Here is a 12,275-nt window from a genome sequence, read left to right on the forward strand (position 1 = left end):
ATGAACTCCTGTTTTAAGAAATACACACTTCTGCTACTACAATCCTCATATGCCCCGCGGCTCCAGTCCTGTAGCCCACCTGCACTGCACAGGGTACTGTTTTTACCCCCTGATCACATCCTGACCTTAAAATTCCTGGCTTGTTTCTACATTCATCATCACTTTATCAGCTCTGCTGACCACTGAGCTGCACTTTGTACTTCTATCATTCCAGACTGCATTCCACCAGTTGCTCTGCATACCTTTTTAGCTAGCCCCTTTTAGCCTGTTGTTCAGTGCAAGGCCACCAAGACCTCTCCCCAGGTAAACAGCACTCAAGACTTTCAACCTGGAGAGAGAAAAGTGAAAACGTCAAGCTCCACTCTCGCTTCTCATGCCAGATCTGAACAAATCTACGAGTGCAAATATCCACCCCAGTCTCCCTTCAGTCATAAACCACAGTGACACACAGGGAAATCATCAGAGACCCCCACAAAGACAATGTGATGGAGCACCTTAAGGATCTGCATAGCACCAGAGTGTAAACAGTGAGAGTGGAAAATTGTTTGCCGGTTATGAAGTGCTTGGGAAGTTGTATTTGGTTAATTCTGATCCACACTCAAAGTTCACTGATCTCTTTTGACCTTCATCAGTTTCATCTTTGGTTTAACTCTAAGATAAAACACCCTGATTAATTAATAATTTATTAATTACCAAGCGTTTCCATATCATCAATAACAGCCATGGATCAGAAATAGACAAAAACAATAACACTCTAAGCTACTGCAATAACACACTGTTCCTACAACATCCATTATGTTAGGAACACAATCACACCCCAACTTCACATCATTCTATCAGCTTCAGCCAATCAACACCCTCTGTTTACACCAGTGTTTATTGCTGTGCTCTGTTTGAACTCGGATGTAGGAATTGCAAGTGGGAAATTTAAACTGGAATGCCCCCACAAGTCAAATTTCCCACTCAGAAAGTTAGGGGAGCCTCACCAAACTCAAATTAAGAATACAAGATGGCTGCTCACACATCAGCAATTTGAAAGCAGCGGTATCATTACAGTTTATTATTAGTGCTTTTCTTTGTGTCTGATTAACTGAATCAGTCAACCTGATATCATGGCTGAAACGTACCTATGCTTCTTAAATGCTTTGGTTCAGCATGCAGTTTTCCAAGCGGCCTTAGAGGCTAGGGGGCGCATATCAAGTTAAACGTAGTTAAATGTACGTTTTAGCTGGTGTGGTCTTTTAGTAGCATAGGTACGTTTCAGCCATGATATCAGGTTGGAATCAGTCATACATTTAGTAACGTCCAATGGCTGTATGTGGATGGATTTCCATGGTGTTTGGATGTATACAGTATTGTATCCACCGGCATGTCTAACAGTACTAACCAGGAACAAGCTAAAAATGAAAAGTAACGAATGATTTCTGCTCAGGTGTGACATCGTTCCCAGCTCCAACATCCACATACGAGGTAAACGCAATGCAGCAGACTTTCTCCACTCCCCGTCAATTTAAATTTGGTCAGCACCTTGCAAGCTCACAGGAGTCTCTGTGTAAATGAGGCCTGTAGGATTGAGCTTCATTTCACACACTGAAACTGATTCATCAACTGCGCTCAAAGCTCCATTTGTTTCCACATTATACAAAAGTTTCATGAATCAGACGATGAAATGTTTACATGTCAGGTGGAGCTGAGTTTTCTATTGTATCTCAGGTACTGTTTATCTGGAAAGCTTTCGTCTTCTTCCAGGCTTTACGTGGTTGTTAATGGTGTATGTATCTCTGTTTATTCAACGGATATCTGTCAAGTAAAACACAATGGAGCTTCAAATCATCTGGGAGGAAAGTAGTGCTGGGAAATATTGTATAAGCAGAGAGAGAGCGCTCATGCTTTTAAACCCACACATACACACACACACACACACACACACACACACACCCTCTGAGTCAATGATCACTTGTGGCCAGTCTTGTCCTGTCCAGCTGGCACGCGCCAACGCTTACTCAGTGTGATTGGCCGATCGGCGGCGATTATGAGTCACATGGCATCTTCAGATGCGCAGCAGTGCTCCAAACAAGCCTCAGAAAACAAGACGCAACTTTTTCACTTCACCGCACTTTAATATTTCTGACACTGGTCAGCGGCTTATCGTCCTCTACACTCTTTCATCACCTTTTCTTCCTTTGATGCTAACATACATCGCCGAATGCCATTTTGTGGACCGCAGTATGAACACACGGCCGGACAAATGAGCAAACTCAGTGCCAGTAATGAGCTTGGTCACTTTGGCAGCTTAGCTGTGAACCCAAACAACTGTCCCATAAGCACTGCCTACTGTGGGTTGTGCATTTTAAGAGATATTTATTCAGTTTTTAATCTTAGTCATTGCTCATTCCATGCTTTAGCAAGGTCTCCCTCAATCACAACATGCTACCAAGCTGAAGCCAAGAGAAGACTAGCAGGTAGTTTCTTCAGAGAAATGAGAAGCCAGACTCTACTTCTTTTTGTTCTACTGCTAACACAATGACACTGGAGCTCAACGCGCTTGGAGGAGAACACTAGACACCCAGTTCTGTTATGTGAACTATAACAGATGTGTCATAAGCGCTGGGGTAGAGAAGACCCTTTTTCAGCTTTTGAAAGCCATGTTTTTTTAGCCCAATATCCTTAACTAATCGCCTCTAATGACTATTTTGACAGCACTAGGGATTTCCACTCTCCTTTGATAATGCTCAGTCTGAGTCCAGTCTTGAAACTCAGTGTAATTAAAAAATACACTTAAAAATACACTTGCTTATCTGTGGCTTGTATATCTAAGCCACAAGGAGCATCGGCAGAGCCGGCCTCCATTGTAATTTTTGACTTCAACAGAGCAGGCATTTTAAAGTCTTGAATAAAACATGGACATAAACCCTCTCAGCGATGACTGGCTGAGAATCGAACTTCTATTTTTTCTGTTATGTTAATGTGTTCAAACTCCGGACCGTCAATCTGCAGCCAATCTTTTGTCAGTTTTAAGGGCCCTGTCATGAAATATGCATGACGGCATTCATAAACAGAGTGTAGACTTGGACAAGAGCTGCCAACGTCTGACAGACCAACGGTTTCAGACGAGACGAGATTGAATGTGCTGTTAGCTCTTGCACTCTAATAAGAAACCCAATGTTCTTAAGATCAGTAGAACCTCACTAAGGTGCCCCTCTGTGTTCTGCTTTAAATATAGATATAGATATAGATAAAGTATTCCAAAAAATAAAAAAACCCTACCATGTTCAGCAGATCAATATTATCTCAGCAGAAATCCCTATGTTCTTCTTATGATCCAGAGAAACTGCTTCTTTAGACCAACAGAACACTCACTCACGCTCTGATATCTGTGGACAACGTCACTCACTCACACCTGAGGACAATTTCACAGCAACCGCATATTAAACCATATGTTATATATAGTTCAGAGTAAACTTCAACTTTAGTTCACTAGAACACCAGTCTTGCTCTTATACAAACGTCTAGAACATGACCTCAGTATGAAGTTCTCAAATCTTTAATAGATTACTAATCTCCCAGTGAGAAATACTACATTCTTGTACCAAAATATACAACCCTACTTAAAAATAAAACATTCACTTAACAGAATCACTACTATTCATTGTAAAAGAAACATGTGTGTCTCCAAAATCACCACAAGAAGTTTCATATATTGGTATAGGCTAGTGTGTAGCACAGCTAGACTGGGATTGGGTTCCCCTTTTCACAGGAATGCCATACTAAACCAATAGGAGTCCTTTGGCAAGACTCCAAATGCTGTGTTTACATCTGAGCTTACATCTGTAACATGTTGTAACTGGATGTTGCTGTGGATGGGAGTCTGCCAAATTACATAAACATAAATATTTGTCTAACACACAGTCTTGCCTTTGTGTCAGCATTGCTGGAACAAAATCCTGTATCTCCAAAATGGTGACATGACAGCACAAGCAAATCACATTCTCAGGTAGTCATTTTTTTCATTCATTCATTATCTGTAATTATCTGTAAATATCCCTTATCCAGTTCAGGGTCGCGGTGGGTCCAGAGACTGAAATCATTGGGCGCAAGGGAGGAATACACCCTGGAGGGGGCGCCAGTCCTTCACAGGGCAACACACACTCACACCTACAGACACTTTTAAGAACACACCAACTCCTCACAGACAGTCACCCAGATTGGGACTCAAACCTACAACCTCCAGGTCCCTGGAGCTGTGTGATCGCAACACTACACGCTGCACCATTGTGCAAGTTTTCACCGACAAGTTTTCCTTGCCGGTCCCAGGAATTGAACCGGTGACCCTCCGGCCTCAAGCTCACTTCACTAACCTCAAGGCCACGGCTGCCCCCACATTAGGCAGTATTTTTGCATAAAAGTACAGCTTCAAAATCATTGTGATGTTCCTCTGACTTCTAATAGGGAGAATAGAGCCTCTGTTATTGCTACTCAGGAGCTCAGCACTGCAGAGACTTCACTATGTAAATTTTCGAGGAGGGTAGGAAACCACCCTCACCCCACTCCCAATCCCCCTTGATTTCAGGATGGTGCTGTAAAAAGGGACTTACAGAAATGACTTTAAAAAAATGGAAAGAGAAGGTTGTGTTCCAGCAGTGAAAATATTCTACCAAACACAGGACCAAATTAACCCAGACCCAACCCATTAGTAGGCTGTGTTGATCATCCTCAGTTGCCTCCACTTTTTAAATGGAGCCGTTCGTTACGGACCATCACCTCCGGATCACCTGCTGCTCGCTGATGAGTGTGTTTCTATTGAGGTCTTTGTGAAGTTTGCCGGCGAGGCACAACGCAGTTTTCAAGCGCAGATGAGACCGGAGGAAGAGCAGGTGTGACCACACCATCACCCCCTCAAATCATGTCCTCCTACTGAGCCGCCACTCTCCCCTGCAGAGGGATGACTTACTACACTTATGTAACCCTCCAGAACCTCTTGCACTTCGCTCAAGCCTGAACAAAGCCGTGTGTGTGTGTGTGTGTGTGTGTCATCTCCTTCAGAACACACAAATGTATCAGGAAGAATGAACCCTCACGTTTGCAGACTCATGTGCCAGAGCCGCCTTCAGATTTGAATGTTGTGTATCAATGCTATTAGCCCCCCCACACACAGACAGAGGCCGGTGACTAAAGACTGTGAATGCACACATAACCCAAGCTTATGGCAGCCACCTCTGTGTCTGAGGAGCAGTTGGCGCTCTGTGAAGACCTTGAGACCCCATCTTTGGTCAATGTGAAAGAGCAGCTCACCGACTGACAACAGTCTTGGATGGTCACCCCTTTCATCGGGGCCTGAGGTGCCCTGACTTTTTTAAACCAACCAGGAGGTGTCTGAAACAGGAGCATCAAGGATAGTTTTCCCACAGCCCTTGGGTTATCGGCCGAGTCTGAGTGGGAGAGCACTGTAAACCTGGGAAGGGCTCTCATGAACCACCTGCCTGACCAGAGGACTTGTGTTCAGTTCGAAAACCAATACTGCCAGTGTATATGGAGAATCAAATTGCCTTGTAATGTGAATGAAGCGATTTTATGTTCCATGGAGGGGGTGCCCCACATGGGGGCGTCCATGTTTGAAAAAATTTAGTACCGAATCTTTGCCATCTCTAGGCCACAAGGTGTTTGGTACAAAGTCTATCTTATAACATGAAGAAGAATCAATGGAGAACAGGGCTGATGGCATCTTGACCTTAGGCTCATGTGCAGCTCCAGAGCATCCCATCTCATTGCCTGCTTTTCTCTGTGTTCATTATATGTTCATATATAATATTGTGTATAGCATATAGTGTAGATCCCTTCCCTTGGGGTCAGCCAATCAGAGCACAGCTGATTTGTATGTACCAGCCTTTCAGAGACAGTGAAACAGCCTGTTAAAGAGCCAAGGAGATGTTGGAAAGTGTTCATGGAATTTTAAAGTGTTAAGGGAATCAATGGCCCACACTTATATCTATAGCCCTTGTTGTTGTTTCCTTGTGTCATGTCGTCTTGTTGTCATCGTTCCTTCCTCCCCCAGTCTGTCGCTTCTCAAATTTCACAAAGAAAAGTTATGAACTCGAGTTATAGCACAAACAAACAAAAACTGCTAGGTTGCGATAACACCTAGGCCCCATTCGGGGAGCTTTCCTGCACCTCTGAGGGAGCTGTGTATGTGGGTTGAGAAGTCTGCCACTGAGTTCATCACTGAAACGAGCTCTCAGGGTTTGGAGGGCTGATCAAGGACCACTCCTAGATGCCAGAATTAGTGCATTTTTCCAATGGGATGAACTGGAATACACTTTCTGGGCCAGTAACAATAAGGGGACCCTTTGGAGAAGCTGCACATGAGCATAGTCGCCAACTTTGGAAGGATATAAAGCCTCTCAGCATTAGGCTGTGGAGAAATGGCAGAATAGAGGTTCCTCTGCTTTGCTTATGTACAGCCTTTACTCTCCTGGGCAGTTATTGCATTACACAGTGGAACATTGCTATGAGGATCTGATGGCAGCCCTTAGTGAGGTCATGTACTGATGTTGAATAGTTAGTTCTGGAACATCACTAATCATCCCAAATGTATTATAAGACAATCACAGAGTAATGAAAATGCTACTGCTCCTCAATAGGCTTTATACCCCACTAGCTGATTCTTGGGGAGACATTTCACTCATGTGCAGCTGCTCCAGAGCATCGCATTCTGTTCTCAAGGTGTGTGTGTGCAAGTGTTAGCAATGTCTGGATGGCCTAGAACTAAACTAGAACCTGATTTCTCAGGCTGCTTCTTCTCCTCACAGCTAGAACTCATAAAGCGAGTTTCTCCAGAACGATTTTCTCTAATCACTGAAGTTGACAGATCACATGACTAAAGCATTGTTGACCTGCCCACCAGAGCTATTTGCACTTATGTAATAAGCACGAAGATGATGAGTCTGATCAGAGTCCCTACTGGGTGTGAACTCCTCAGGACTGGCACAGGTTCGCTCCATGTCTCTCCCCTTCTGCTGATGCACCAGGCCGTGGCAGAGGGGAAGCATTACTAATCCACCACAGACAGAATGCCGCGGGGCTAGGAGGCTGTTTGGGCCAGAGAAGATTTGGAAAAACATGCATGAGACATGTATACACTACCTATTTGCTGGTTAACTGCACAATAATAAAGGTGTACCTATTAATCTAGGGTTTAGTAGAATGTAGAATATGAGGTGAATTTATAGGGTGTCCTCCTCTTTTTATATTTCAGTTCTGGAGACATTGCAGTGGTTAGCAACCCTCAGGCCTTTATAGAATTCCTAATAAATTCTGTGAAGGGAAAAGATTGATTGAATTTATTCAACATAACCATTGTTCTTCGGGGGAGTTGTGGACTAAAATCTACATGTTTTTACTGCCCCAGCTGCTGTGGCAGAGTGACCACTGCTTTGTGCGTGTCTTATTTATGGTAACTAGGTAGATACAGCAAAGTGAGGTAGGTCTTCAGGAGCCGAACTGAAGGCTTAATGTCATCAATCACTAACAAAATTTTGCAGTGTTCTTGAGGCATCTTCATGGAACTGTCTTTTAAAACTTTATATAAGTTATGGATGACATAAATCCAATTCCTTTCAACTTCAGTAAAATACGTACAAGTCACATTCTGTGGCTTTATTCTTCCACAATCTGATGATGTTTAGAGTCGTCTAGCTTTGCTTTCATCACTATTTTGAGCTCAGACACATGTATACACTATTTAGGGCAATCAAGACACTAGAACACTTCCTCTCAATACTGTGGTTTCATTTTGTGAGAAATAACGCCGGGTGTCGTCTCTCTTCACGCTGAAAAGTGAGGGTCAGGGGTTAACACGAGAGACGTGAGAACAATGGAGTCCCTGATTGGTAGCTGGATTGTCCTGCCCACCGTTTGAAGGCTTCTTCCTGTGATGGTAACTGTGTGACAAACGCAGGCCGTAATTGTAGGGTAATTTCAGAGGCCTTACTCAGAGAATGGCATTCCAGAAGAGAGGGATGCAGAAGAGTTAAAGAAGGACAAAAGATAGAAAGAACTTTTTGTAAAATCCATATCCTCAAAAAAATGATTTAGAACAGTGGTCCCCAAATTGATCAATGGAAATGTGTTATGAATTCAGGTTCCTACAGAATTATTCATCCTGACAGTAACCAGATGTCTCAAAAGTTCAATGCCCCTAAAAGCACTAGCACATGCTAGGATTGGTTGACAGCACAGGGATTCCCAAAGGTCGTAGGATGTATTTGTTTAATGTGTGTGGGATATCATAGTGAAAAAAAAATGATGAAGAAAAATATGTAAATAAACTTAATTTGGATTCTTACAGGCATAATGCTCTGATACAGAATATTGAATATTATAATCTCCCATATTAGGCCAGAATCTGTAATCTTTATGATGAACAGAATCCTTATAATCAGTATCAGTATTTGATTTGTTAACTGCTATTATGTATCAGTTAGCTACTTACTTGGTCAGTGTCCAAACCGCCTACAAATTCCCCCACTGACTCCATACAGATGTTGTGTGTTTTTTTTTTTTAGGTCACGACTTGTATCTTTAGTCTAATCGCAATAAAAACTATCTGGAAAATTCATTTGATTACAGCAACATCAGAAGCTCAGAGTAGAAGCCTCTGATTGTCACATCACTTCACACTCCTCACAGAGTATGTTTACATTAAGTTAGCAACCGCACACAAATGGCTTCCTTAAGCTTTAATAAACATATATTCTTTAAGAATATAAACTAGGATTAAAACCAGACATGTCGCGCGTATAACACGTTGTTACAGGCAGCAAGTGTAAACAGTGAAGTGATAATATGTTGTAAGCAGAAGAAAAGAGGCTAGTGTGAAGATCTGAGCCATTTTTTAACAAAAGCCAAATTGTGATAATCATAATGTTGTGGTCAGAATTTCTCCAAAACAGCAGGTCTTGTGTTTTGTTCCTGACGTACAGTGGTTAGCACCTACCAAATGTGGCCCATAGAAAAACAACTGCTGAACCAGCAAGTGTCCTGGGCATCCAAAGGTCATTAATGTGTGAAGGAATGAAGGCATGCAGCCCCAAACACATCAAGCCTCGATGCACTGTGTCCTGACCACTTTCTATCAGAGCCAGCATTAACCTTCTCAGCAGTTTGAGAATGTGTCTTCTATGCTGCATTGGCACATGCCTCTGTGTTGGTTTTCACACATAACTTATATGTCCACTCATGCTGAAGACCAAAGCTGATTCCATGCAGTCACACTGCTGATTCTGAACAGTTCACCCACCAGAAGAGTGAGCCCTTGTGTGTTGGAGTGGGACAGTGTAGACCCCGACTTATACCAACCAAGAATACAAAACACAACCCCCTGTCCATAAACATGTGCAATATACGGCCCACAATGGGAAAAAATATAATGTGGCTGATCCAGTATTTCTTCTGAATCCGATGTATTAATATAGTTGCTTCCCCTTTGCTGTAGTAACAGCATCTACTCCCATGGGAAGGTTTAAAGCATTTTATGGCACTCAGCCATTAGTGAGGTCAGGTAGTTGCTCATACAAAAAGTATCCAGGAAATGCAGTTTTGTTGCTCCGTAGCCCAAAGCCGGGGACTCTCTACACAAAACGTGGTATTACACATGACCTTAAATTTATGTGTAGCTGCTCCAGTGTCCCATTTCATTCAGTAATTTTGTACAGGGATTACACCAGCTGTGCGCAACTGAACATCTGTTTCCACAATAGCTGCACCTTAAACCAACTGAATTCACCATTTATAAGGAGTGCATACTTTTGATCAAAATGCAAATACATTGATGGTTATACATTTAGTGCATAACCATCACAATAATTGTTATAGCAAGTCTACCCTCTTGTGGTTGGAAGCCTGTATTGCACCCAAAGGAAAAACTCTTTTAAAGTTCTTTTAGAGAGTTGTTTACTGGGGTCTTATAAATTCCACAGCATTAAAGCATCTATAAACAATGTAAGTGTAATTTAGAATTATACATGTTCAAGGCAATGTCTTGCCATGTGTGCACTGGCTCCTTGATTGGTCCCTTGACTGGAACACACACAAACACACACACATACACTCACACACACACACACACACACAGTGACAGAGAAACACATAAACTAAACAGACATACAGAAATGCAGTATTGTAGATCATTAGTAACAGTGAAATAATGTAAATGAATTAGTGCTATTGATCGTATCTTTATGATTAAACATCACTAAAGATGGGCCTGTCACAATTACTACACAATCAGCTGATGATAGTTACTTTAACAGACTGCAATCATTGTTAATATTGTGATTAGCTCATTATTTTCCCTTGTGTTAAAGCAGATACCTGGACGTAAACCAAGGCTTAAAACATGTTAATGAGACATGCCAGAGATCTGATTAAAAAAGTTCTCACATTTGACTAGTGCTATTTCGCCTTTAGAGGGCGGCAGTGGGAAATATTTGCTCATTTGAGGATTGTGATTAATAACTTTAAAGGCCATGATATGGTCACGTTCGTTCATCATCAGTGACGATGCTGTGATTGTGACAGGCCTAAAGTACAACTCTGTAACAACAATGTTCAGCAGTATAAATCCTTTCCACAAAAGTCGGTTCTAGCCTCCAAAAAACAGTACTGCATACAATCGTCCATCAGGGTCTGTCAGACCCGTCCGGCAAATTTAGGAGTAGGCACAGTGAGAGATACAGTTTTTTCGGCACGTTTGTGTTTGGGTAAGCCTGAGGGAAAGGTTATTGGTCCAGAAAGTTAAAATGGGGTGGGGTTAAGAGTATTGCTCTGTGAATCGCTGATGAAACTCCTTCAGTTTGTTGAGCATAATCTTTAGTTTATCTGTGGGTGGTAGAATCGTCATCCTGTGGAAAAAGTGAGACACAGAGAAGAAAGAAAAAGAAAAAAAGGCCTTAGTAGTGTTCACTAGAGACTTCAACAGGACACAAGAATATGCTTGATCTTTAAGGGCTTCTAAAAAACCATGGTTATGGCTGGCTGATGTAGATGTTGTCTGTCTCAAGGATCGGCCTGGCCTTTGTGTCAGAGACGTACCTGAAATGATATGTTCCCTCTTTTTGGCCAAAGCCGCTTCCAGGGACCAAACAGATCCCAGTCTCTTCCAGGAGCTTCATACAGTAGAACATATCAGGAATCTGGCCTTTTTCCTGTGTATACACACACACAAACACAGAGTGTGTGAACCTCAAACCAAGAGCAATGGAGAAAGTATAAAACAAGCACAGATGAGAAGGAGCTGAGAGAGACCTTGGCTTCTTTGATGGCTTTCTGAGGGAGAGTGATGCGAGGGAAGGAGTACATAGCGCCCTGCACCGGATTACACCTGATCCCTGGAACTGTGTTCAGAATCTCTTCGGTCAGTTTGGCCTTCTGCGCCAGGTCGTTCAGGGTGGCTGTCCTCTCCTGCAGAAACGCGGGACATTCTGAGAACTGAGGGGAGCTGAGGTAGGGCACATTGGTGTTATGATGAAGGGCTGGCAAATGCAAGGCTGAAAGATACCTTTTTTGGAGCGCAATTTGCAAGAGGGCAGTTTTAAAATGTAATTTTGTATAATATCCCACATCAAAAATACTGTTTTTCTGAGTGCAATCCAGAAACACATCCCTGTTACACTGTAGATGAGGTACACCACTCAGAAGCAAACAAAACTCCTCTGCTATGTGCAATCATACTGACACCTTGTGGCCTCTATCATTCAGTTCCTGTACAAAAGCAATTACAGTCCTGTAATGGCTAACCCGCTGTGTGGGGCCCACTCTATGTAATTTGCATCTTTTAAAAGAAATATTGTAAAAATAACAATAACTATTGTTTGCTGCTTTTTGCTCTTAACATTGACTAACAATGACTGCCTTTTTAAATCAGAGAAAGAGTGCTGTCAGATAATTACATTTATCTTTGAGCAACATGTGACTGTATGTTATCAGGAGTTGTGTACCGTAATGAACTGGGCATATGACGGCTCTCCAGGCTGCGGAGGGTTGGTCACCAGAGCCATGAGCGCTTGTCCCGGCACAGGGGGACACAGACGCACCGACACCAGCTTAGTGAGCTGAGCCTTCACCCCAGGATCCATGTTTATCACCTCCATATAACCACCTCTCAATCCACACCTGAGACGGAGTGTGTCAACAAGATCAATATGGTTAGAACTTGTATAATTTCTCCCTTTATCCCGGCTGTAGTTGACCTGTTACTTTAAATATAACACAGTCAACAT

At 42.6% G+C, this 12,275-nt stretch overlaps 1 protein-coding gene across 4 annotated transcripts in view; it reads right to left on the bottom strand.

Annotated features, from left to right (window-relative positions):
• Positions 1 to 9,710: 9,710 nt before the first annotated feature.
• LOC136675590 (alanine aminotransferase 2-like) overlaps positions 9,711 to 12,275 on the bottom strand; it is a 28,630-nt gene continuing 26,065 nt past the window's right edge. For 3 of the 4 annotated variants that reach the window (XM_066652220.1, XM_066652222.1, XM_066652221.1), the window contains exons 9-12: positions 11,994 to 12,168; positions 11,302 to 11,457; positions 11,089 to 11,201; positions 9,712 to 10,898 (exon numbers count right to left, since the gene is read on the bottom strand). In XM_066652220.1, coding sequence (XP_066508317.1) covers positions 10,808 to 10,898; positions 11,089 to 11,201; positions 11,302 to 11,457; positions 11,994 to 12,168 — 535 coding nt within the window. In that variant the 3' untranslated portion in view covers positions 9,712 to 10,807. Of the gene's footprint in view, positions 10,899 to 11,088; positions 11,202 to 11,301; positions 11,458 to 11,993; positions 12,169 to 12,275 lie in introns of all 4 variants that reach the window. The other variant, XM_066652219.1, reaches the window with a different exon arrangement.

Source organism: Hoplias malabaricus, chromosome X1 (genome assembly GCF_029633855.1).
Source record: "Hoplias malabaricus isolate fHopMal1 chromosome X1, fHopMal1.hap1, whole genome shotgun sequence".
Taxonomy (NCBI): domain Eukaryota; kingdom Metazoa; phylum Chordata; class Actinopteri; order Characiformes; family Erythrinidae; genus Hoplias; species Hoplias malabaricus.